Source organism: Taurulus bubalis (genome assembly GCF_910589615.1).
Source record: "Taurulus bubalis genome assembly, chromosome: 17".
NCBI classification, from domain to species: domain Eukaryota; kingdom Metazoa; phylum Chordata; class Actinopteri; order Perciformes; family Cottidae; genus Taurulus; species Taurulus bubalis.
This window is the reverse complement of record NC_136605.1, coordinates 17,258,254-17,281,964: the sequence shown is the minus strand read 5'-3', so window position 1 is coordinate 17,281,964 and position 23,711 is coordinate 17,258,254. Positions and strand designations below refer to the sequence as shown.

At 41.8% G+C, this 23,711-nt stretch overlaps 1 protein-coding gene across 1 annotated transcript; it reads left to right on the top strand.

The window, feature by feature from the left end:
* Positions 1-1,008: 1,008 nt before the first annotated feature.
* syt3 (synaptotagmin III) lies at positions 1,009-21,971 on the top strand (the record flags this gene model as incomplete). The annotated part of the gene is made up of 10 exons (XM_079233497.1): positions 1,009-1,159; positions 6,347-6,733; positions 7,906-8,014; positions 8,781-8,957; positions 12,695-12,821; positions 16,058-16,276; positions 18,342-18,462; positions 19,831-20,002; positions 20,741-20,870; positions 21,882-21,971. 10 exons carry the CDS (start codon positions 1,009-1,011, stop codon positions 21,969-21,971), a joined length of 1,683 nt encoding a protein of 560 aa, XP_079089623.1.
* Positions 21,972-23,711: the final 1,740 nt, after the last annotated feature.

Here is a 23,711-nt window from a genome sequence, read left to right as displayed (position 1 = left end):
TGGCCAGCGCAGCCCAATTACCAGTATTGCCAATATATTCACACAGGTAGTTTCAGCTGGGAAATCAGCTCCTGACCTCTTTCAAACTCGACTGAAACCACAAACCAGTCTTGATTAATCCAAATATCAGCAACTCTGGTTTAGTTGAAATAAATCCATATTTCACCGAGTTAAATACAATATGCAGGCTCTAGACACATTTGTTTTCTATCAGTTTGAACGGCCTTCGTTCTCCGGAGTCAGACCATTTAATTAACTAAATAAAATGACAAACATACCTCCAAAAAACAACCGGCCATGTACTCAGCCAATCGCAGATATATTGGTCCAATTGCCAAGCCCATTACCAACATTAAGACCTTTAGTTTGTATTTGCGGCAATGCGACTAATAGCTATTAAAGATAGATAGATAAGTAGCTTGTGGATAGGGAGGAAGGCTGATTTTTTAATGTAACTTTTGCCAATATTAATGCAAACTCCCATACTTAATCATTTAGTTGTGCTTGCAACAAGATCCAATTGTTTCACTCCTAACACAATGCCAGTTGTAGTAACAATTGCATACTAAAGTGATATTATGTAGCACAAGGGCCAATGATGTATTAGGGACACACAGATGGTTTTGGCGTCAGCGTTGTCTCTTAATGGATAAGGTGACCAACCTGCCAAAGACTTGATTTGTACACTTTTTTGTCCTTCCACTCACTTTGCCCATTTCTCTCCCTTTTTATCCTCCAGGGAAAGTAAGAGGGGTGGGTGTCGCTCAGTCATACATGGGGACATCCATCTGGTCTCTGTGATCCAGACCAAGGCACCCTGCAGAGCCCCTCGTGTTCTTCCATTATTGCCGTTGCCCCCTCAGCCTCCTCTTCCTCTGTTCACACCTTGCAAAAGGTGGACGGGCCAAAACTCTACTTTGCCTCTACTACGCCGTCCGATAGGTGAGGGCGGCAAGGGCTGCGCTATCATTGGCTGACTGCCGGTGAGAGTGCGATGCGGATTGGAGGATGTCGGGGGACTGGGATGAAGACCTGTGTAAGAAGGCGTTGGTGCTGGTGGAGGAGCTGTGCTTCAACTCCCCGAGAGGTTACAGCCAGAGTGAACGCTGCCAGGAGTTCAGCTACCTGCTGAGAGGTAGCAACAGACAGCTGGACACAGGTAACGGAAACCTATCATCAGTCTTTTTTTTTTTTACAATGTCTGCATTTGTTAAGACTGACTCCTTTTAAATATAACAAGTAGGAAGGAAGCTTTTCTCCTGTTTGCTCTCAGAGGATTCAAGAGTGTAAACAACAGTCTATCCCCATGCTAGCAGCTCTTTGAGGCTGTAGGCTACTCTGAGGCACCGCAGTGCTTTGATGCTAACATCAACATGCTACCATCAAACCCACAGGACAAATTACACAAAGTGGCCAATTGGTTGAACTGCAACTTCTGGATCCATCAGAGGCTTACATTGTAAAAGAGACATTTAGCAAATCAATTTCCCAGTACAAACACTAGAATAGCCCGTATTTATATAATTAAGTCGGATTACAACACAAAGAGGGAGCGATTTCACTATCTGCTCAGGTAGACATCGCTTCACTATAGCTTTGAATTGCAAATAGTTGGTGCTATAGGCATAATAATGCTCTGAATATTGTATAGAGAACATTCAAAGCAATATTTCACCCAAAATGTACCATTGTTATATCAAAAGCTATTTTCAATTGATAGTTTTCTTCTGCAAAAAGAACAGAGTGGCTGTGGTCAGCTGGATTCATGTCAGGTCATGTTCTCCAAAGATAACTAGCTTTTAAAATGGAAATAGTTTCATAACGACATTCGGAAACTTCTCAAACACCTCCCGCAGAATACACAGCTGCATCTGCCTACATGCTGAGTGTTTTCCATAATTTAAAACTACTACAACTGGCTTAGATTTGAAATGTAATATATCCAAGCAGACCACTTTTGCTAGTATATGAAGGAGGCAACTGTGAACTTAATAGACACCTTTCCAGCCTGCAGGGGTTCTTTGATACTTAAAAGATTTGGGGAATTGCTTTGAGGGTCTGATCACCCACTCAAAAGGAATTCACTTAATACGAACTCCAGTGATGATTTTTACTTTCCCATTATGGTCTGAATCAGGCGTTTGCACCCAAAACATACTTAGGGCATTTTAGATGTGGTATGCGGTAAAATAATATTGTCTCCAAATATTGTCTTTCAAAATCTTCAGCAGACATATTAAATTATTGCTTCAGCAGTGGCGGACACATACAGCAACATGACATGTTTTCTATTTTAAGGTATGAGAAGGCAAATGTTAAGATAAATGCTCATATTTAGAGATTGTTATAAGTACTGCGCACTCAGAACAAACAAACGGAGAAATGAAATATTCATCTGCTTAATTCAAATGTCAACGGTACAAGTTCATCCCATTTCTCTGAGCCCCAAAAGAGGCTTGGTAGAATTATATGGTTGTTATCTCAGAGCTGGATTACATAATATATATATTAATAAAGAACATATCATTTGTTTTTACAAAACTGAGTAGGTGTGTCATGCGCAGTGGAGTGTATTGTGTGCAAAGTATTGTGTGTGGGTTCTCATTGAGGCATTTGGAAGGGCAATGCACTGTTATGCAGATTAGCGTGGATATCTGTGGCTCATTGTAGATTAAACAGGATTGGCTGCGTGTTCCCTCTGGAGATTTGGATGGCTCTGTGAAGAAATGTCACACCATGGTTTTAGGCTTTGGCCCCCTTTGCTTACCAGCTGTGGTTTGCTGACGGAAGTCTCCGAAACCCTCCGAGGATGGCGAACGGCGAAAGCTGTCAGCGAATGGCCTGTGTAAGCAGCGGAGATGTGTTTGATGTGGAGCAATGTACGACTCCCAGAGGGCTTGCATCAGTCCCTGATTGACAGGAAGCCTCGGCCCCTCTTCACGGTGCACTTCAGAGGCCTTCTACCCACCCACCTATCCGCCCGCTGAAACGCTTTTTATGCTTCGTGGTTTAGCGATGGATCTTTGGCAGGATCAGTGCTCATGAAGGTACAGCGACGGCCCTAAAGAGAGACAAATGGAGGAGAGCGGCTTGGCCCCCGACGTTGCCTGTGCACGTTTGATCACAGCCGTGTCTTATCGGCGCACCCTGATCTGCCAACCACACACAACCTACGCCTCCTTGCTTTGTTTTCCCCCCTCCAGATCAATACATTAACCTTTCTTATCCTTAAACCCCTCCCCTTTTTAGGTTTTGCTCTAAATCATTGTCATGTTGTTTTCCTCCATCGCTCTGTTCCTGGGCTCTATCTTTCTCTCTACCATTGCCCTTTTTGGGTTCTACTTTTTCACACATGGCGCGGTAGTTGCATCGACTCTATAAACCCTCCTCCCTTTCTCCCCCTCCCCCTACCTCCTCCGAGGAAACAAAAAAAGGGGAATAAACCCAGTCAGCTTAAATGTCTGTTCAACATGTGCACCAATCTGTTTTCAACCCTCTCCCTGTCTTTCCAGGCCCAGCCGGCCGTTCTGTGGTTTGGATCGTTTTTCATTTCACTCCATTCCCCTTCATCACTACTGTCCCGTTTTCTACTTCATCCTAGCTTCCTTTGCCCTCATTTCCTCTCCTCCCGCTCCATCACGTAAAGCCTCTCCTGTCTCCTGATCTCCATCGTCACATTCTTTCTTGCCTTGCTCTCTCCTCCTTTTTTTCTCCCCTTCCCATCCCTTGTTCCTCACTTCCCATGCTGTCTTGTTCACCACCTTGACAGATCGATGTCGCCCTCACCCATCCCCCAACGCCGCGGCCCCCCCCCAATCATATCTTTTGAACAAGTGCTGATTAACGACATACACAGACTGATGAATAATTCACCAAAGACAGAGCGAGGAAGGAGAAGCAGAGAAGAGGTGGGGAGTGCAGAGAAGGTAGGGGTGACGAGCAAAGAGACAGTTGCGGAGGAGAAAGCATGCTGAGACAGACAGCATGGGAAAAGAAATGACAGCGAGGAATGAGGAGTATTTGAGAGGATTATATAGAGGAGCGAGTGAAAGAGAAAGAGAGGGTAGGGCCTGTGGAGACAGAAGGCGAGCCAAATTCCAGAAGATGTACCCCAGGGCTGGAGGATTGGCTGCTGTTGTCTTGTGTTCACTCATTTGCTCTCAGCCTGGTTGTCAGCCTGTTAAAGATAAAATGTCATTTACTTTTGTGTGATATAACAGTGTTGATTGCTCTGTAATGCCCATAAAGACACTCTGAAATTAATTGAAAAGAAAGGAAAAGGGGTTTATAGAAAAGGAGGCCCTTTTTTGGGCATCTGGTCCGGAGTTCAGGGAACATTTTACTCTGACGGTAAGACATTGCTGTTCTACACCAAGGTGATGATTGGCCTGCCTGCAGACAGGAAGGATTGTTAATTGGTGGCCCTCATCTGGACAGCGCCCAAGATGCCGAGAGGCAAAAATTCCAGTTAGACGCTGTAAGACGGGAAAGCCTACTCGGTTTGAGAAATCTGCACACTCTATCGCAATTAGTCCTCTCGGTCTACTTACAACCTATGAATATTCATGTTCAGGGCTGTGGGCCTATAGTTCATTTGGGCTCTGATTGGTCCTTTTGTCAAGACAGTCATCAGACCCAAAACATGCTATTTATAAAAAGACTTCAAATGGCTCAGGAAAATTATTAATATTCATTGTATATTTAGTTTATTTATTTATAAATATTCATAGGGTATTTACAAATGTATGAATTCATAAATTTACGTATCATAGGCTCCGACATGTGCAGTTGTGCACTTCTTCAGATACAAAAAAGTTCCTCACAGCTCTGCGTGGTGTCGACTCTTTTCCTGCAGCTGTTGCTGGAACTGTCCGGCTGCGTGGTGCTGAAATTGCGCTTTTCTTTTATTCTGTACACTTTTTCATTCGGATGAGTCATACTCCAACCCTCCCCACACACATCCTCTACAGCCCCATATTCACCATCCCACCTTATACCCCCCCCCCCCCCCCCCCCAAGACATTACTGAGGGTGTTTGTTCTCAATCGTGTCCTCCCAACCCCTACATCGACTTCTCTCCTCCCCTAAGGATATCCCCTCTGCCAGCATTTGCCCCCATTTTAAGTAGAGGATTTAAATGTGGGATATAAGCTTCTGGGGATCGTTGCATCAATTTACGCCTACAGCGGGTTCCTTCTCCTGCACTGTGATTAGTGACAGTGTCGTGATGCTTTTGATGGTTTGTGTGTGTGTGTGTGTGTGTGTGTGTGTGTGTGTGTGTGTGTGTGTGTGTGTGTGTGGATTATTGATCTTACAATGGCTTACTGTTGATTTGCTGGGTATTTATTTATGAATATATTTAGTCATGCCAGCAGCATGGGATAGATTATAATGATGGGTTTTTACAGACATTCATTAGTCCCAGACAATGAATCATGCGGACTTTAATGATCCCCTGACTTATTCCTCCAGAATCACCATGAGGTTCACGCTTGTGGTTTTGAGTGAAATGTCTCAACAACTATTGGATTTGTTGAGGCTGCCCAGAGTATGTTTGTGCTGTACAATGTGGGACACACAGCTTCACCCAGTTATACGCAGTTTCCCAGTCTTTGTTGTCCCTGCATTTCTTTTTTCTTTGTGCTAATTTCCATCATATTCTGACAAAATCTGCATAGCTTGTGACTTTTTGGTGATTCACCATTTTCAAACAGCCCCATGATGACAGCCGCTCTGCTTTCTCCACAGCCATTGGATGAAAGACAGATTTTAGAAAAAGGTCTGTCCCGCAGTGGTTTGACTTTTAAAGACCAGAGCCAAACTAAATGGGGCACATTGTCTCAATATGTGAGATCTAGGACAAGGGATGAAAATGCTGTGCAGTCCCACATAAATGGGGACGGCTGCTCTAGATTTGTTGCCATTCACACCCCTCTCAAGGTGAACTGTAATAACTTTGGTAATCCCCAAACTTTTCAACTAGCACCATCTTTAGGTCAATTTCTTTAATTGTTAATATTTCACATTCTGGTTAATGGCTAACAACAGCTTTAGCTATAACTTGTGTTTCATAATTAGCAGGTGTTCACAGTGAACTGGTTAACATTATACCTTCTAAACGTCATCATGTTGCCATTGTTGGTGTGATGTTAGCATGAGGCTCAAAGCACTGCTGTGCCTCAGTGCCACCTCAGAGAGCTGCTTGTTGGTCTTATTAAAACTACATTCTCTTCTCTGTGTAAACACTTCATGACACTAAGGCTCCCTTTTGTCCATTGAATCTTCTGTTTTTCAACTCTTTATTTTCTTGTCCCTCCCCTCCATGTCTTCCTCTGGGCCTCTGTAGAGATCTCTGTCAGTCTGCTGTCCGTCATCGTGACATTCTGTGGCATCGTCCTCCTCTCCGTCTCCCTTTTCGTCTCCTGGAAGCTCTGCTGGCTGCCATGGAGGGACAAAGAGGGCGGAGGCCTGAGCCTGACATCGGGGTTGCTGCCTGGTGTGGGAAGCCTCGGAGGCACCGGGGGCTCGTCACTCCTACCCCCCCTGCTGCAGAGGAAGGAGGGCCACTCCTCCTCCTCGCTCTACCCCTCCCTGGGCCAGCAGGGCCAGCACCACCCCCATTTCTCTGACCTGGTGGGGTTGGAGAGGGGAGAGGTCGGAGGGGTGGTTGGGGGGCCACAGGAGACCCAGGAGCCGTCCTACCTGGACATGGATTCCTACCCCAACAATGCTGGTGAGAGAGGGAGCAAGTTCCTAGAAATGAGACACTAATCCCTGTCTGACTGCAAGAGTAATGTAATGCCTCGGTCAATAACTTCTCCTTTTAATACACTCACATGAATTTTATCCTGACATTTTACATACATATAGTAAACATAATTAATCTCTGCTGCAACAGTGTGATGAATACTGTCCGTTATTATATTCAATGTAATGTGTATATATTAGTGCATTGTTACAGGCCTAATCTCTTATTACACTTTATGCATTATACGTTATATATAGGTTATACAGGAGTATGTGGCTTTAAGAGGATGTTTCAATTCTATCTGTATTTTTTTAATAATTAATTTAGACATATCTTTTAAAGTCCCCATTGCTAACATGTTCACACACATTAAGACATACTTATCATTGACATGTTTCTGCCCATCTGATGAACTTAACTCTTGTATTCAGTTCTCTTTTAGCTCTGCTTTGGCCTCTTCAAACCTCTAAAAAAGCTTGCTAGAGCTGTCAAGTAGACAGAAAATTAAATATGAACTATTATGAACTATTTTTAGAACAAATGTTTAACTTGCATTCACCAGCATTTTCACTGTTTTATGATGTTTTATTAATCAAACAGTTGCACTTTAATAATTCTTAGTGGCAGCCTTAACACAAATACACAAACATATTGATTAACTGAGCTGTGAGAGATCCTTCTCAGAAAGCTTGTGATGATGAAGTGGTTGGAATAGACCGATCAAGCTAAATAAGCAGCGTTTAAGAAAATAAATAAAAACTTTCATAAACTGACACATGTTTAAGGCCTGATTTTATGAATCAGTTCAGGTAATAGTGTTTTCACTCTGCTGTCATTTATTCTGACTGTCAACACTGTTGCAGGTTGTTAATCACTATTCACAGTAAAATGTTGATGGCAGTTCTTTCATGTGTTATATGCCTGTCATGCTTGCTCATGTTCTGCTATTGTAAACATGTCTGCTCATTCCTTCCCTTCTGTCTAATGTTAATAACTGTTAAATCAATACAAGACAATCAATGCAATCAATGATGCTGACACTGCATGACATAAAAAGGCATTGATCTGAGCCGCTGTAATGTCGAAAGCCACAGGAGCGCTAACAAAAGAGACATGCTAGTCATTGAGGATTGTTTTGTCCATATTACTCTCTTCAGGAACTCTGAAGTTGAGTCAGACGTCTCCAGATGTCCCCAACTCAGAGGTTGGAGCCCAGCCCCACAAAGACCTGCCCAACGCTCACTCGCAGCAGCAGGTCACCTCCCGGTCAGTATCGAGGGTATTAGTGCTCTGGGCTTGTATGTGGGTTTAAAAGAGTGCATTGTGTGCATTTTTCTAGTGTAGTAGTTGCAGGTTGTGTGTTTTTGTTCTTAAGCTCAGAGATGTAGTGGTGGATAAAAACTGGCCTGAACCTTAACCTTCAGGGAGGGGTCATGAAAGGAAAATCAATTGAATAACTCATGTTAAAAAGAAAAGAAAAGGAGGGCTCTACCTGATGAGCACACTGATTAAGAACATACTTGGTTGTACCATGTTGGCTTTAATCTTGCTCGCCTCTAATGAAGGCTTTTGAGATCTGTAACATCTTTGATTTTGTTTTTAACCATATTAGTATTTTACTAAGCTCCATCTTGAAAAACATTTTTTTTAATTGATGCTAATATTAGATATTTGTCCAAAGCCCAGTTGTACTTCATTTTACAAAACCAGAAAAGATTCACAGAGAACCTTTCACAATTTGTAATAGATCGTAACTTGTGTTTTCTGTGGTTTGTACTCCAGAAGCACCGTCATCACACAACTTATGATGCATGCATCTGTAAAAGAGGTGTGTGTGCAAATACATGTGGGTGAACTCCATTTAGATGTTTTACGCTGCATCTCAGATTAAGCTGCCGAATCACACTGTTGCATAGCATCTTTTTTTTGCTGTGTGTGTGTGTGTGTGTGTGTGTGTGTGTGTGTGTGTGTGTGTGTGTGTGTGTGCGCTGTACTCTTCACTTAATATTTCCCCTCTAATGTGTCTGTTTAGGCCCAAGCCCATGACTCACCAGCTCTCCAGTCCTGATTTCCACGGCGAGGAGAAGGAGCAGGTAACCAGCATCGGGCAGATCAAACCGGAGCTCTACAGGCCCAAGGGTGACCTGGGCGAAGGCAAACAGGGCGACAACTGCGGCAAGATCAGCTTCCTCCTGCGCTACGCCTTCAAGTGAGTCAACGAGCGCGCAATTAAACAAATTATTCGCTGTGTCAGGGGCCTCTAATTTAGACTTTTTTCATGAACAAATCATTGTCACAATAAATTAAAGATCTCAAGTTTTACCGTGAGCAATGAGGCCGTTGCATCATCATCAGTTTGGCCTGAAGAAGCTGCACCAGCATGCTTCAGGGAGCTCCTTTGATTCGCACACCTCCTGCTTTGATCAAACTAGAAGCTTGACTTTTCAATGGTTCTTCTTTTCCATGTCTAATTGCTGTAGCACCAAACACACAGGCTGTTTTCATTCGATGTTCGTACTTATAAAAGGGAATCACTGTAATTTGTATACAACCCATGTAAGCGTGAGCCAGGGCGTGCAGGGCTGCAGCTCAGGAAGCCAGCTGACGCAGTATAAAGAACGACAAAGTCTGCCTTGGGAGGAGGTCAGGATGAATGGATGCGTTAATAAACACATGCATTTCAGGCAGGAGATCGATGTTTGTGTCCCATGTGAAACCAAAAGCCAGCGTTGATTTATTTTACTGTATTTTTGCTACGTAACTTACGTACTTAACTAGCGCCATCAATGTAAGCAATGTAATAAACATACTTATTTTAAACCAAACCCTGATATTTTCCTAAACAAGTAGTCTTTTGTTGGCTAAACCAGTGTTTTTCAACCTTTTTTGAGCTGCAATAAAAAAATCCCACGGCACACCAACAACCAAAAAAGTACAAAAATGTCACAATGTCATAATACAGCATATATGGTAGGTAATTATTGCGCTACCTACTGGCATGGAAGAGTATGTAATTACTAGGCCAGCCACTATATTGCAGGCTCAGACGCTCAACAATGGAAAATTATTTGCAGCGACTAAATAATATTCTTTTGGGCCGATTAAGTGAAATTGGACATTTTCCCACGGCACAGCTGACTATCTCTCACGGCACATTGGTTGAAAATCAGTGGCCTATACAACAGGTTCTGCATTGTAGGGAATTGAGTGTGAGAGAATGAGGTATAAATGGGGAAAACACCTGCCAACATACCATTAGCATGAGATGTAAAACTAGTTGTTGTCTTACCTGTCGTGTCTTTTGTTTATGAAATAGGAAATATGAATGGCACAGATTGCTGTAGTTACTTTCTTTTTGTTCCTTTGATAAATCTTCCTAGAATATTCTCTACTGGAGAAGTACGTCATTGGTGGGTGCCATGCTGGGAGGACTGGGCAACGGGAGAGTGTGTATATGAATTGTGTGTGGACTGTAAGTCAGGGTGGTTGTGGGTTGTGGGGAGAAGTCTGCAGCTCGCTTGCTCGGTCCGTCTGTCTGAGGCTCAGCTGGCAGTCCCCAATTTCTGCCCGTCCCGACATGAAGAAACATTACAAGAGGCGAAAGTGCTGATGGTCAGAAAAGAAAGGGAGCGAGAGGCCGTTTTAGTCATGAATTATATATGGCGAGCCACTTTAAACAGCAGCTCCTGTCAACGCATAATACCACCAGAGTGTGTTATAGCTAACGTTACAGATACAGAGAATTAGCAAGGGACGGCCAGAAAGGTTAATGATGAAAATTATTCACGCGTCCCCATTTATAAAGTCACAAGATAATTGATGTTACGCTGTTAGTTGCCTATCATTACACTTGAGACGAGTTGTTTTAGTGAGAGCAGTGGAAGAGAGGGAGTGACTGAGGAGTCGAGCAGACAGGTGTGGGCATGTTTGCAGATACACACATGTAGAGGTGTGTGAGCACTGCAACCTTGATACAATTGGTATGTTAATGTATGAGACCCGATGTTGGGGCGTAACAGTCAGAACAACGGTGTCAATCTTCCACGGATCCTCTGGGAAAGCCATTTCTATTGACAATCCCATTAAAAGCTGACACATTTCCACTGTGGGAATAACAGCTGGCTTCCGGGCATTGTCTGCCATGAATAAGGTCGTGAATTCCCTCCCCCCCATGCCTGAGCTGTAATAGGTATATTCTCTGCAGCATGCCTGGTGGATTGTGTGTGAAAAGCTTGTTTCAAACTCACGTCTGGTTCGGTTTTAAGACGCATGAGTGCAGGAGAAACCTGCAATCTTGTTTTTTGTAACAAAACACTAATGAAGGAAAAAATGTTTACACAATCTTCCTCTCATTTCAAGTTATTGTGCATCTGAGCCATACTGGCTAATCCTGGTGACCACCAACATGTCTCAAAATCACACTGGATTTAAGATCTGAGACACATATTTAAATTGGTCACAGTTTTCTCGTTAAAATGTTTTTCTGGCTGAGCTGGAAATGTAATTTCCCCCTGATTTGATGAGATTGCAGAGTGGCCATGTTTATCCGATCGCCTTAATTGGATGTGATTCAGGAGGTAAACATGTGTCCGGATTGGCCGTGGTTGTATTGTCAACAAGCGTATCTTATTTGTGATTGGTGCAAACGGACAGAGCATGTTATAACCGCCAGGGTCACCGCTGGCGTTCGCCCATCTGATCATTCCTCAGCTCCAAAGTTCACGCTGCCCTCCTAAAGCAGTTAATGAAGTGCTGACACACTGGTTAACACGGGGAGACACAGTCTAACGAGGGCTGATTAAAGGCCTCCAAGCCGTCTTCATCTTCTCCTGGTAATTAAATACATAATGAACGATGCGTGAGTCGCAGCGATGACTGTGGATGGAGCATTCGAATGTAAAGGCGTTTGTACGATGTGTGCTCGCGCGTGTGTTTATGCATATTTGTGTACGTGACAAAGAAAGAGTCCTGCTACAGTGCTGGCATGCACATTAGTGAGTGAGTATGAGTGGTTTGTAGAGGATCAATAGTTCTATTTTTAGAGAAAAGCTGCTGGTCGTTAAACATTTTTATGCCAATTATCCCAGAAAATGCAGCCTAATGTAATATTCTTTTCTTTTTGACTTGTTATTATTGTCAGTAAAATAAAGCCCAAAACTATTTTTTTTATTTTGCCACAATAAATGTATTAATTGGCCAGTCGGTTGGCAAAAAAATATCTTCAACCCTTTTGATGATTGATTAATTGTTTGAGTTTTAAAAATAAAATATAAAACTCCATTGGTCGCTGCTTCTCACATTTGAATATTTGGTGTTTTTCTCTGACAGATTAACTTTGGGGTTTGGAGTATTTAACAAATACTATTAATAATTGTATGTAGAAGTAGTTATCATCTTGTGAGACCCCCAGTTTCCTTTAGATATAAAACAACAGCAACAATTATACAAATATAAAAAGTTAAAAGTTGATGACAGATAGCAGACGCTTTAGTGAAGGCCAATTTCAGCCCAATGCTCCGTGGGTTAAGTTTGAGTGGGAATCCTGGTCCGTGGCCCAAAGTGATGTAGAATACAGGGTGTTGAAGATTATTAATGAGACAAACTCTCTCTCTCACTGGCCATACATCTGTGCTTACATTTAACATTGCTGATAGTGCAGCCATGATACAGCTGCAGGGATGACACACAAACACACAAACACGCACATGCTATTTTGGTTGTTCCTAGCCTCGGAGACACGGCACCTCCCACACCACTATGTGAGTAGAAAGCCTGCAGGTGTGTGTTTGTGTGTGTGTGGGCTGATCCTGTCTGGGACTCATAGATTATTTGTGTAAATTTGTGCGACCCCTGACATTTTATGCCTTTTTTATGAGCATGTGAAAGTCTAATGGAGTTTGCTCTTGTGTGTGTGTGTTTGTTTGTGTGTGTGTGTGTGTGTCTCAGTACGGAGCAATTGGTGGTGAAGATCCTGAAAGCTCTGGACCTGCCGGCGAAGGATGCCAATGGCTTCTCTGACCCATACGTGAAGATCTACCTACTGCCAGACAGGAAGAAGAAATACCAGACCAAGGTGACTCTCACGCCCACACTTCACCCGCATCCTGAGTGGAAACAAACATTCAAGCATCATCACCGGGTCTGACTTGCTGTTTCCTGCTGCTCGGATGACCCGGCCTACTCACAGGGAATCATTACAGTCTCGCTAATCTGGGGCATAATTTATTCAACATAATATGTTTCAGACTATTACAGGGCGTCGCTAATCAACTTCTCTGTGTTATTCTGGTATTTGAGGACAGTAGAGTCAATGTTTTAGTACATTTCGGGACATTCTGTACTAGGAAATGTACCCTTCGCCCTCAAAATATCCTCCTCTCATCTCATTTACTCTTTCAAGATGTAAGAGCTCGGAAGCCTTTACAGATGTGAGTTGTGGTTCTGTTTTAACCTCATAAATATCACTGCTACTTTTGCAGTTTTGTGGGAGGGGTGGGGGGGGAGTATGCAGCTTTCATTGACAAAGTACCAGCTGTACCAGCTTGAAATGTCTCCCCTTTGGTTTCCATCCTTTGTGTGACTGTCTCCTGCAGATCACAAAAGCCCCTTCAGCCATTGAAAAGAGTGAATGCTTCAATCATTTGCATAATACTGCTCCCCTTTTGTTTAGACTGTGGATGATTGTTTCATTTCAGTCACATGGAATTTTTACACCACTCATATTTTGCCAGGCTTTTATCCCTTTAACTCATTTCAAAAGGGAAACAGACGTCACCTAGTTGGAGCTTTGTGTCTCTGGTTTCTAAAGGCACAGTGTCTCCATCAGCCGCATGTTTAATCCAAAACTAACAAGTAATCATCAAGTGCTAATAAGCCCGAGTGACAGACCCGCTCACGCAGTGACAAAAGTTAGATTTGGAAAATCAAGTGTGTGTCACGTTTTAATTATGAGCAGCTTTATTGCATGACAGCATTTATATCAAATGCTTTCATAGCAAATAAATCCCACCAGTTAATCAACAAATAGTGCGGAGGGGAAAATGACTTGGAGATGGAAATTGAAACGCCGTCTGCAATGTGTTAAAACATGATGAGCAGGAAATTAATCGTCAGATGGCGTTTTCTGATTTAAAATGATCCATTTTATTTGACTCGTTATCGAGGTGACGGATGGAAAAGGAAGGAAAACAATAAACAATAAATACAGTTACCAAAAGGAAATGTGTGGTGAACGTTTTAAAAGAAAGAAAGCGTGGACCTGTTACGTGTTGGGGAACAACATATTGAGCTCTAAACGTAGTTTTATGTCTTTCATTTCATTTTATCGGGTTTGATTTCTTTCTTCATCCCTCAGGAAAAGGAAGAAATTCACTTTTCTTCCTCTTGCTGAGGAATAAGGTCAGACGGTGTGGTAGAGGTTAATTATGTTGCTCAAGGTCGACGGCACATACGGCAAATCAAAGCCGTCTGGAATTCCGTGTCATATTTTTGTAGGAATGCAAATCAATTTAAAATACAATTTCATGACATTTGCATGTCTGTCTTTGCTACTTTCAGCACAACGTGATTCATCCTGCAGGCAGTTAATCAAAGCTTTTATATTCACAACAAGTCTCGGTTAGCTCTTCTGTGGGGGAAAACATCGGTTCATAGGAAGTGATGCCTTTTATGTTTCTAATTTGTTTTGGAAGAAGAACAGAGTGGTGTTCAGAAACAGAAAATGTGCCAAAAAAGCAAAACAAACATTTCTTTATAACTTAAAAGATTCAGTCCAGGAAATACCACATCAAGCAGAGCTCGGTGCCAAACATTTTACTTAAAAAAAGAAAAAGATAATGAGGATCTTGTCGATTACTGCTTTAGGAAAACAAGTGTGTTGACCAAATATAGCTCCGTTTTTTGTGCCACTTCGATAAGTAGAGTTTTATTGTTTTTTAATGTGAGACTTTTGCATTAACGGTTAAGTTTGAGTCACAGAAAAGAAAAGAAGCACGACAAACTCCTGCGGGTCATTTTACTGTGTTTTATAACACAGAATAGTCAATAACTCCCCTTTTCTGCTGGTATGAAAATATAATGGTTAGACCGGTGACATTTACTTTACTGGGCAGCGGATGGAATATTTTTCAAACCAGCAAAATACAGTCTTTGTAGATTCTGGATGCATCTTCAAAATATCATTACGTTTTGTCAAACAACCCACTGTTGTTCAACATGAGACTGGAATTCAATCATCAATGCAAATGCCTAAAATATAAAAATGATGGTGACATGAAAGACACAAACTGGGGCTAAGCCAGAAATAAAATTTGATAACGCTTTCGATTATAGCACACAAAGTACTGTGTAATTATTCAGATCTGGCAATAAGGGCTTTAAAGGCAGGAAGAATGTGGAAACAGTGTTGATGCTTCAATTAATTAGATATAGTTTAATTTAATTAAGAATTATGACATATTAACAAAACATTCTGAAGGGAATTGTAGTGTAAGGCGTTTACATATATAAACATATTTTTTATAATTTAGTTTGCCTTATTTTTGTTGCTGGGGAACAAACATTAGGCTAAGACTGGGAAGAGGGGGATATATGTGTAGCTATAACCATGAAATAGTTATATGTGTATATATATATAAATATAAATATATATATATATATAAATATAAATATATATATATATATATATATATATATATATATATATATATATATATTTTTTTTTAAATAACAACAAAATACAGATACATTTGCTTCTACTCTCAAATCTGTTTATTGGACAACGCATGTGGTCAGTTCTTAATAAATTGACCAAATTCAAGTAATTTTTCTCCTTATGATAGATAGATAGATAGATAGATAGATAGATATTGTATTCATCCCCAGGGGAAAATGTGTTTGTAGCAGCAGCAAGCAAGTTACAGAGTAAACATACAAATATTAAGTATGAAAATAATCAATATATACAAAACAATAAAATAGCCGAGCAGAACATATGCAAATTATACATGAGTAATTCTAGCTCTTTACAATCTAAACAAAGCATTGATTAGTGTGGCGAGAGCATCCCTTGTTACAGTGCAAGTCTGGGGTATGAAGGCTTTAAAAGAAAGTAGTCCCATGTTAGCAACCTTTTCCCTGTAATGATACAGTAGGGTTGTTATTGGGTAGAATACTGTTGTTTGGTCCCTCCTCCTTCCATGTACTAATTCCCTCGTACCAATTGGTGTCCCATACAAACAGAGTCACTGTCATGTGTGGTATTTAATGTAAAGTGTTCCTACATTCTGTCTGTCTGTCTCCCCCTCTCAGGTCCACAGAAAGACCTTAAACCCAGTGTTCAATGAGACGTTTCAGTTCGGCGTGCCGCTGAACGAGCTACATTCCAGGAAGCTGCATTTCTCCGTGTACGACTTCGACCGCTTCTCCAGACACGACCTGATCGGCCAGGTGGTGGTGGACAACCTGCTGGACTTCAGCGAGGGCAGCGGGGACAAGCCCGTCTGGAGGGACATCGTGGAGGGCACCGCGGTAAGGACACGGCTCGGCTGCGGGAATAGAAGAATCACATTCGTTTGAAGATTAGATTAGATGAAATTGGAATGAGCCTTTTGTGCGATATCGGCCCGTTGCAGATTTAAATTATGGGCTTGTGCAGTGGTAAATAAGATGGAACCAGAAATTGAGTTTATCATACATGACACACGTGACACTTTCAATTCTAGATTTCAAGTAGAGGCGCATGCATTCATTGTATGCAAATTAATCTGCATTACAGTTTGGAAGAAATAGAAACATGAATGAAAAATGCAATGTATAAAAATCGTCTTGCAGTATAAAGCCAAATGGATTTGTGCACACTTACGTATAATATAAAGCAAATATATGAATATGCTGTTGTTGACAAAATGTGCAAAATGCCCTGCTGTGTTCTTATTAATAGCTGGACAGAGGATGTACATGCATACACAGGTCTCAGATTTATAGTATACATTATATTCAATTCACAGATATATATATATATATATATATATATATATATATATATATATATATATATATAGTTATATTTATATACGGCATGTACACAATATGCAGGTTTTGTGTCGTACAGTCTGCTCATCTCAACAGTGACTTTATTGAAGCAAAGAAAGGCCAAATCTAAAAAAATACTGAATTAATAACTTTTTAATTTAACCCCCACTGTATGTTCAAATAAAAAATAAAACACACCTAATTTATAGCACTGAAATATTCAATTTAGAAACACATGAATCTGATTGTGGCTGTATCCCCTATTTGTAAAAGGTTTGTTTCAAGCAAAGTTTTCCATTAAGTCAATAGCATCCTCCAAGTCAGCATATTTCCAAAGATATGATCAACAAGCTCCTCAGTAATTGCAAAGTAAGAGTATTAAGTAGGTGGTGGCTGTAATGAATGACTTGGCCTTGTGCAACATGATGTCATTATTTAATTAGGGCCCACAAATAAATAACAAATCTAAAACGTGAATTATTTCTCGTGCACACAAATAAGTACATTTTGATCTCGATATGTATTTGTCTCTCTCTGCGGCCCCTCAGTAGAAATAAGAATTCAAACCACATATATTCAGATCGATGATTTATGAAATACAATATTCCAATGCCACGCATTCATAGGTAATTACATTTTCAAGATTAAACATCTTGTGGTAGTTACGTTTTCAGTTTCTTTCAGGATTCAAATGATTATTGTCTTTACTTTCACATTACTCAGGGCGCCGTGCACATTGCTGTCTGATGTCTGAAGATACTGTGTAGAGAGGATGATTAGAGCAGAGCATATGTTCTTCAGACTGAAAGTGGTCTGCAGTATAGATCCATTCAGAGTTTGGTAATGCGAAAGCACAGCTCAGGAGAGTCCAGAGAGATTACTGGAAAGGCCCGGCTGGCCACTTCCAAACTTTTTATCATGCAGTGCCCAAATAGATTTAGATGAAATATTCATAGAACGCTATTAAGAAATTAGACAGAGCAAAGTCTTAAATAGTTTTGGCACGGATATTTCATTTATTTAATAAGTTTAAAGCATCAGCCTCTTAGCGTATTTCACTGTTTCACCCGGGGAAGTATTGATCAGTGAAGTTTAAAGCCACTAAGAGAGTCATCGTGCCACAGTGACCTGAATCCCACCAGTGGCATTACCACGATGCCACGGGCACCACAGGCAGCGAGAAGACCAGTATATGGAGGGCAGGGGGAGAGAATCGTCACCTCTACTTAACACTTTCCCCACTCGGGGACATCGACAGATTGGCATACGATTCATTTACAGTGACGGCACTTCGCCTCTGCCTAAACACTCTGCCTGTCCGCATTAGGATGCCTGCTGTCACCCGCCGCCCGCCACACATGTCGTTCTTCTCTGGCCCCAGACGATCACACAGCACAGAATGTCTGTCTGTCTGTCTGACTCTGTTTCTGATGCCATGTGTGTGTGTGTGATCACAGCGTCCTTGCTCAATTTCTGATCCCCCCTGTCTGTCTCTGTCTGTGTGTGTGTGTGTGTGTGTGTGTGTGTGTGTGTGTGTGTGTGTGTGTGTGGTGACCTACAGGAGAAGGCTGATCTCGGGGAGCTTAATTTCTCGCTGTGTTACCTGCCCACTGCAGGCAGACTGACTGCTACAGTCATCAAGGCCACTAACCTCAAAGCCATGGACCTGACTGGCTTCTCAGGTAAAGGATTAACACATGCACGGACACACACACACACACACACACACACACACACACGCACACACGCACCATGTGGCTGCGAGACATCCAGTGAGCAGTCTGATAAAGCCGTGATAACATTAAAAGGAAATGACAGAACAGCTGTCTAAAAAGCAGCCACAGGTGACACATGTAGATTCCTTGAGTTATTTCAGGTTTATGGCTAATTCAGACTGGTCCAACATGCAGTAGTCATTTTTTTTTTCAATTGAAAACATAACAAGCACACATGGTGTCAGTTTCTTTGAACAAAATAATACTTTAAATGCTACAACAGTCTCAACAGACCAGAATGCAATGCAGCTGCAAGATACAGTGAGTTGCATTTGGACTGAGGAGTGCACCCCCATCTTTTGCTGTAAAACCAACAAGTTTGTGGAAAAAACAAAAAGGTTTGGCAGGTTTTTCAAAACAGAATAAATCACTAACTGAAGTAGAAGTAGTTTGAAGTATGTTCAGGGAGGTAAAAAAGAAGTAAAAGATCATACATCTTTGCTAAATAATTCCTGAAGTGCACAGAGCATCGACAGTTTCTAATTTTGAATTCAGAGGATTAAAAAAAGTTAGATTTATACTTCAAGACATAGAAGTGGAGTTATGCATAATACATGTACTACCCAACGTTATAAGGTTCATTACTTACAAACACCAAAACCTGTAAGAAATGAGTTACAATGTGTTCTGTAGCTCTAATTATGACTTCAGTGAAAAGACAAAAACAACAGTTTTACCCGGGAGACTGATGTTAACAAACGTGATCGCCAATGCTTATATGGAATTAACGAAGATATTATAAAAGGTTTTATTCTTTTGTTATCCTTCACTTACAGACTTGATTGCAACGGCCTTAAGATCTCAAATGATAATGACCGCACGGCGTAATTATTGCCCCAGTGATCCCCAGATAATTGCGTTGCCTTAAAGACGCTTTAAAATGAAAGCTTAAAATGGAGTCGTGGGTGTGTGTGTGTGTTTTCCTTGGCTGCTCTCACCGAGCTGCACATGTTGAATGGATCACCGAAGTGATTCAACCTGTGCTGCTTTTCTCCCTTTGTGTTCTTAATCCAGCTTTGCCAAGGTGACTTGATTTTCATGCCTTTTATGTGTTACAGACGCGGATACCTGTGAGCACAATACCTAACAGCGTTTGCAGGAGTCTCCGCTTATCTTTTTCTCTCTGCTTCCTCCCCATCTTTCTCCGGCTCCCTCTCTGTTTGCTCTTCACTGCCTCATATCCTTCTCGTCCTTCCTTCTTTCTCCCCCACTTCTCCCTTTATTCCTCCCTTTATCCTTGTCCTCCTCTCCCTCTCTCTCCTGTCTCTCCTCCAGACCCGTACGTGAAGGCCTCTTTGATCTGCGATGACCGAAGGCTAAAGAAGAGGAAGACCTCCATAAAGAAGAACACACTGAACCCCACGTACAACGAGGCGCTGGTGTTCGACATCCCCAATGAAAATATAGAAAGTGTATCCATCATCATTGCCGTGATGGACTATGACTGGTGAGCGAGCTGGGGTGTTGTTATATTGTAGCACGCTCCGGGGCCTTTAAGATGAAGCTGATCATTACTGTGAAGTGTGCTGCTGATTGAATGTGTGTCTGCGCACGCCAGTGTGATGTTTGCTGTCGCTTTTCGGTCCTCTCACATTTTCGTGGTGTTGCGGCTGTGTTGAACACGGTGAGGGCCCCCTCATGAGTCAGCCTCCTGGTGGACGCTCCCTGTTTTACATAGACAAGCACCTCATGAATAAGCATGATTTATGCTAATGGTGACGGGAGAAAGCGTAACCCTGCCAGTGTTTGTCTGTCTGACGCTTGCAGCAACACTTGGCTGGTTGATGTGTTTGTGTATAGATGCGCCGCCTCCCTATTATGTGGTCTGCCCTCCTTTTGGCATCTCCATAGGTGCGTGCGTTTTTATGTTTGCGCTCGTACCTGCGTCCCCGCTGACATCAAGCTTGTATGCAGGGTTGTGTGTATTTGTGAGCTGCTATTCAATATCCTTCCTCAGCAGCTGTACTCTTTTCCTCGTACTCAAGGCTGATAAATGAGACTCTGTCTGCCTGTTTCTTACAAGCCCTGTCTCTCTGTCTCTGTTTCTCTCCCTGCTTTATTATGTCCTCGCTCTCTCCCTGCCTCCATTCTATTCGCCTCCCTCTCTGCCTTGTTCTTTCTCTCTGTCTCTCTCTCTCTCGCTCTGCCTCTCCTGCCCTTGCTTCCTGCCCTTGCTCCATGTCAGTATTGGTCATAACGAGGTAATCGGGATGTGCCGTGTGGGCAGCGAAGCTGACGGTCCAGGGAGGGAGCACTGGACGGCCATGCTGGCCAATCCACGCAAACCAATAGAGCACTGGCATCAACTTGTGGAGGTAATGAGCGTTGGATCGTGTGTGTGTGTGTGTGTGTGTGTGTGTGTGTGTGTGTGTGTGTGTGTGTGCTTTCATGTGCCATCTCCTACCACATTTGTTATGTTCAGTTCTTCTGTTTGTTCTGGCCCTGATAACCAAAAGGATTTGTTTCATTTGATTATTGTTATCATTTGAAGTAGTGAAAGCAGCAGCAGTAACGTTTTAAGAATAGCAGCAGTAGTAGTGATAATATACTGGTACCGAAACAAAAAAGTATCATATTCACATACAAGTTTTTAAGTATGAGCAAATCTTTTTACTAAATGTTCAAATAAAATGAGCTCCATAAACTGAACGGACCATTATGTAGAACACATTTGAATTACTTTATATATTTTGGGGTAATTAATCTGCAACAATGAATCGTGTTTAAAAAGCTAATTGTTCTGCTTGCCAAACCTTAATCAAAAGAAAAGAAATGACTAGCTATCGCTGTAGGTGAGTTATGAATAAAAATGTTTCCCTCTGAAATATTGTAGCATAACGCGGAATACGTCTCACATCTAATATTGTAGACATTAAGCTTATTTTACCTAATTCATTGTTAAACCATAACATTTCTTTATAAAAAAATGTATGTGAGGATTAAACAAATGAGATATTATACTTGCCTCGACCAAAGCAAAAGCCCATGTGCAAAAGCCCAAAATACTTAGAAGTCAAAATATCTCATAACACTTAATAAGATACAATAAATTAACAAGTAACATTTCAATGAGATATGGGGACTTGTTTTTAGATGATGCATCTTGGTTATCTTGTTAAGCAAAACAATACTTAAGTATTACAGCCTTATTAGGACACTAATTCACATTGCTAGTGAAATGAAACCAGTGTAAATATAAAAGCATTTCATCAACCTTTCATTTAATTTCAACTCATTGTTTAAAAAGTGATTCTTCTCATCATGAATAATTAACTTCTGTATTTCCCGGGTGGAATTTGTATCTGTATTTCTGTATTTCCTTGCAGGAAAAGGCAATTGGTACGTTCGTGTCGAAGACTGCTACAGAGTCCTCCCCGAAGCCGAACATCGTGGTGGACAGTCCTCACTCCGATTAAAACTGTGAGCTTCTCCTTGCTTTGATCGGACATATTGTTTTCTTTCTCTCTTATCTGTATGCTTTCACACGTACCGTGTGAGTATTTTCTCGGCAACGGTGCATTGGAATTGATATCATTATTCCACATAAAATCCAATTGCTCCATGATTTCTGTGCATTTACATACTGTGCAGCAGATGCTCTCCAGTCAGATTTACACAGGAAGCCTTTGAAGGCATGGCCTGTAATAAAGTAGAGGCTGTGGTTCCATCAGCTGTAGGAGCTCTAAAGCAGCGGCATCTGTATAATCTTGATGTTATGGGTTATGTAATGCATCTCCCCCTCCCTCCACGCTTACATTACTGCATAGTGTTTATATATTCTCTCGCCCCCTGCGGTCTCTCTTGCTTAATCTGCCTCTTCTCCCTTATCCTCTTTCTTCAGGTCGTTATCATCTCTCCAGCTCCAGACTTTCTTTTTCTTTCCTCTCATCTGTGAATAATTCTCTCCATCAAAGAAAGAGAGACGCGGAGACACTGCTTGTGTCCAACTGCTAGTGCTGTTTTGCTCCTGCTAATGAATCCTTCAAGTCCTGTGCAGAACAGACAATATCCATCACAAGCTACACTTTGAGCATCAGACACCTCATCGACAAACACATGCAGATAATAAATGGTACAGTAGGACTGCTTTCATTACTGTAAATGTGGGCTCTAGCAAGGGAACCGACACACACACACACACACACACACACACACACACACACACACACACACACACGCACAGAGAGAGTTTGCAGTATGTGCATAGTTCATGTGTGCTTCAGATTAGTGTAGTATTTCATCTAGGACGAGTGTGATGTAACAAAACATTTCTCTCTTGAAAAAAAAAAGAAAAAAAGAAAGCCATCCTAGAATGGCCTTTTCAACCAGGACCAAAGGTTCATGCCCTTGTACAGACTTTAAAAGAAGAAAATCACTATGTCGATATTTTTCTTTGCAATATTGGTGTACAGCATCTGCCGTTACTGTATGGGAAAACATCTCACACAGTACTTGGCAGGACAAAAAAAAAATTCGAGGTGGATTCTCCCGGCCATTTTGGACGCCTTCTCCAGGCTCCACGTCCTCTTGTTCCAGACTTAACTCGCTTATTTTCCACAGACGACAGACGACCAAGCGTCCAGTGGTCTTTATTGATGTCAGAGGAGTGAAAAATGAGGACAGACTCATCGGTTTAAGCATGTTACGCAACCTTGAAATGTGTTCCTCTTCCTCATGCTTTTTGTCACCACCCTCATGGTGCTCATCGGCATCAGTTTTGTATTATCATTTTGCTCTGTTGTTTGTGTGATACGACACACGTATATCCATCAGCAAAGGAGTTTATTCATCTTTTCGGCCCACTGAAGATGCGATGGTGTGACTAGTTGATCGTCCTCTGCTTTCTGGCCAAACTGGCAGACTTTTCCTAATGTAGGACTACACAGGTTGAACGCAACCTGCCTTTAGGATCGGACCAGCATCTGTTTGGAGTGCACTCGCCAGAGGATGGATCCCACAGGGAAAGATGTCACCACTCTGTTTTATTTTTCTATCATTCCGGGACTGTTTTTCTTTCCTCTTCTCAAGAATTCATCGTCCAGCTTCAACAAAAAAAAAAAAATGATTTACCTTCAAGTCCACATCATGTCCCTGACAAAACGTTAGAAGGACACACATGTCCGTATTGCTTTTATTAGGGTGTTTCCGTGTTTGTG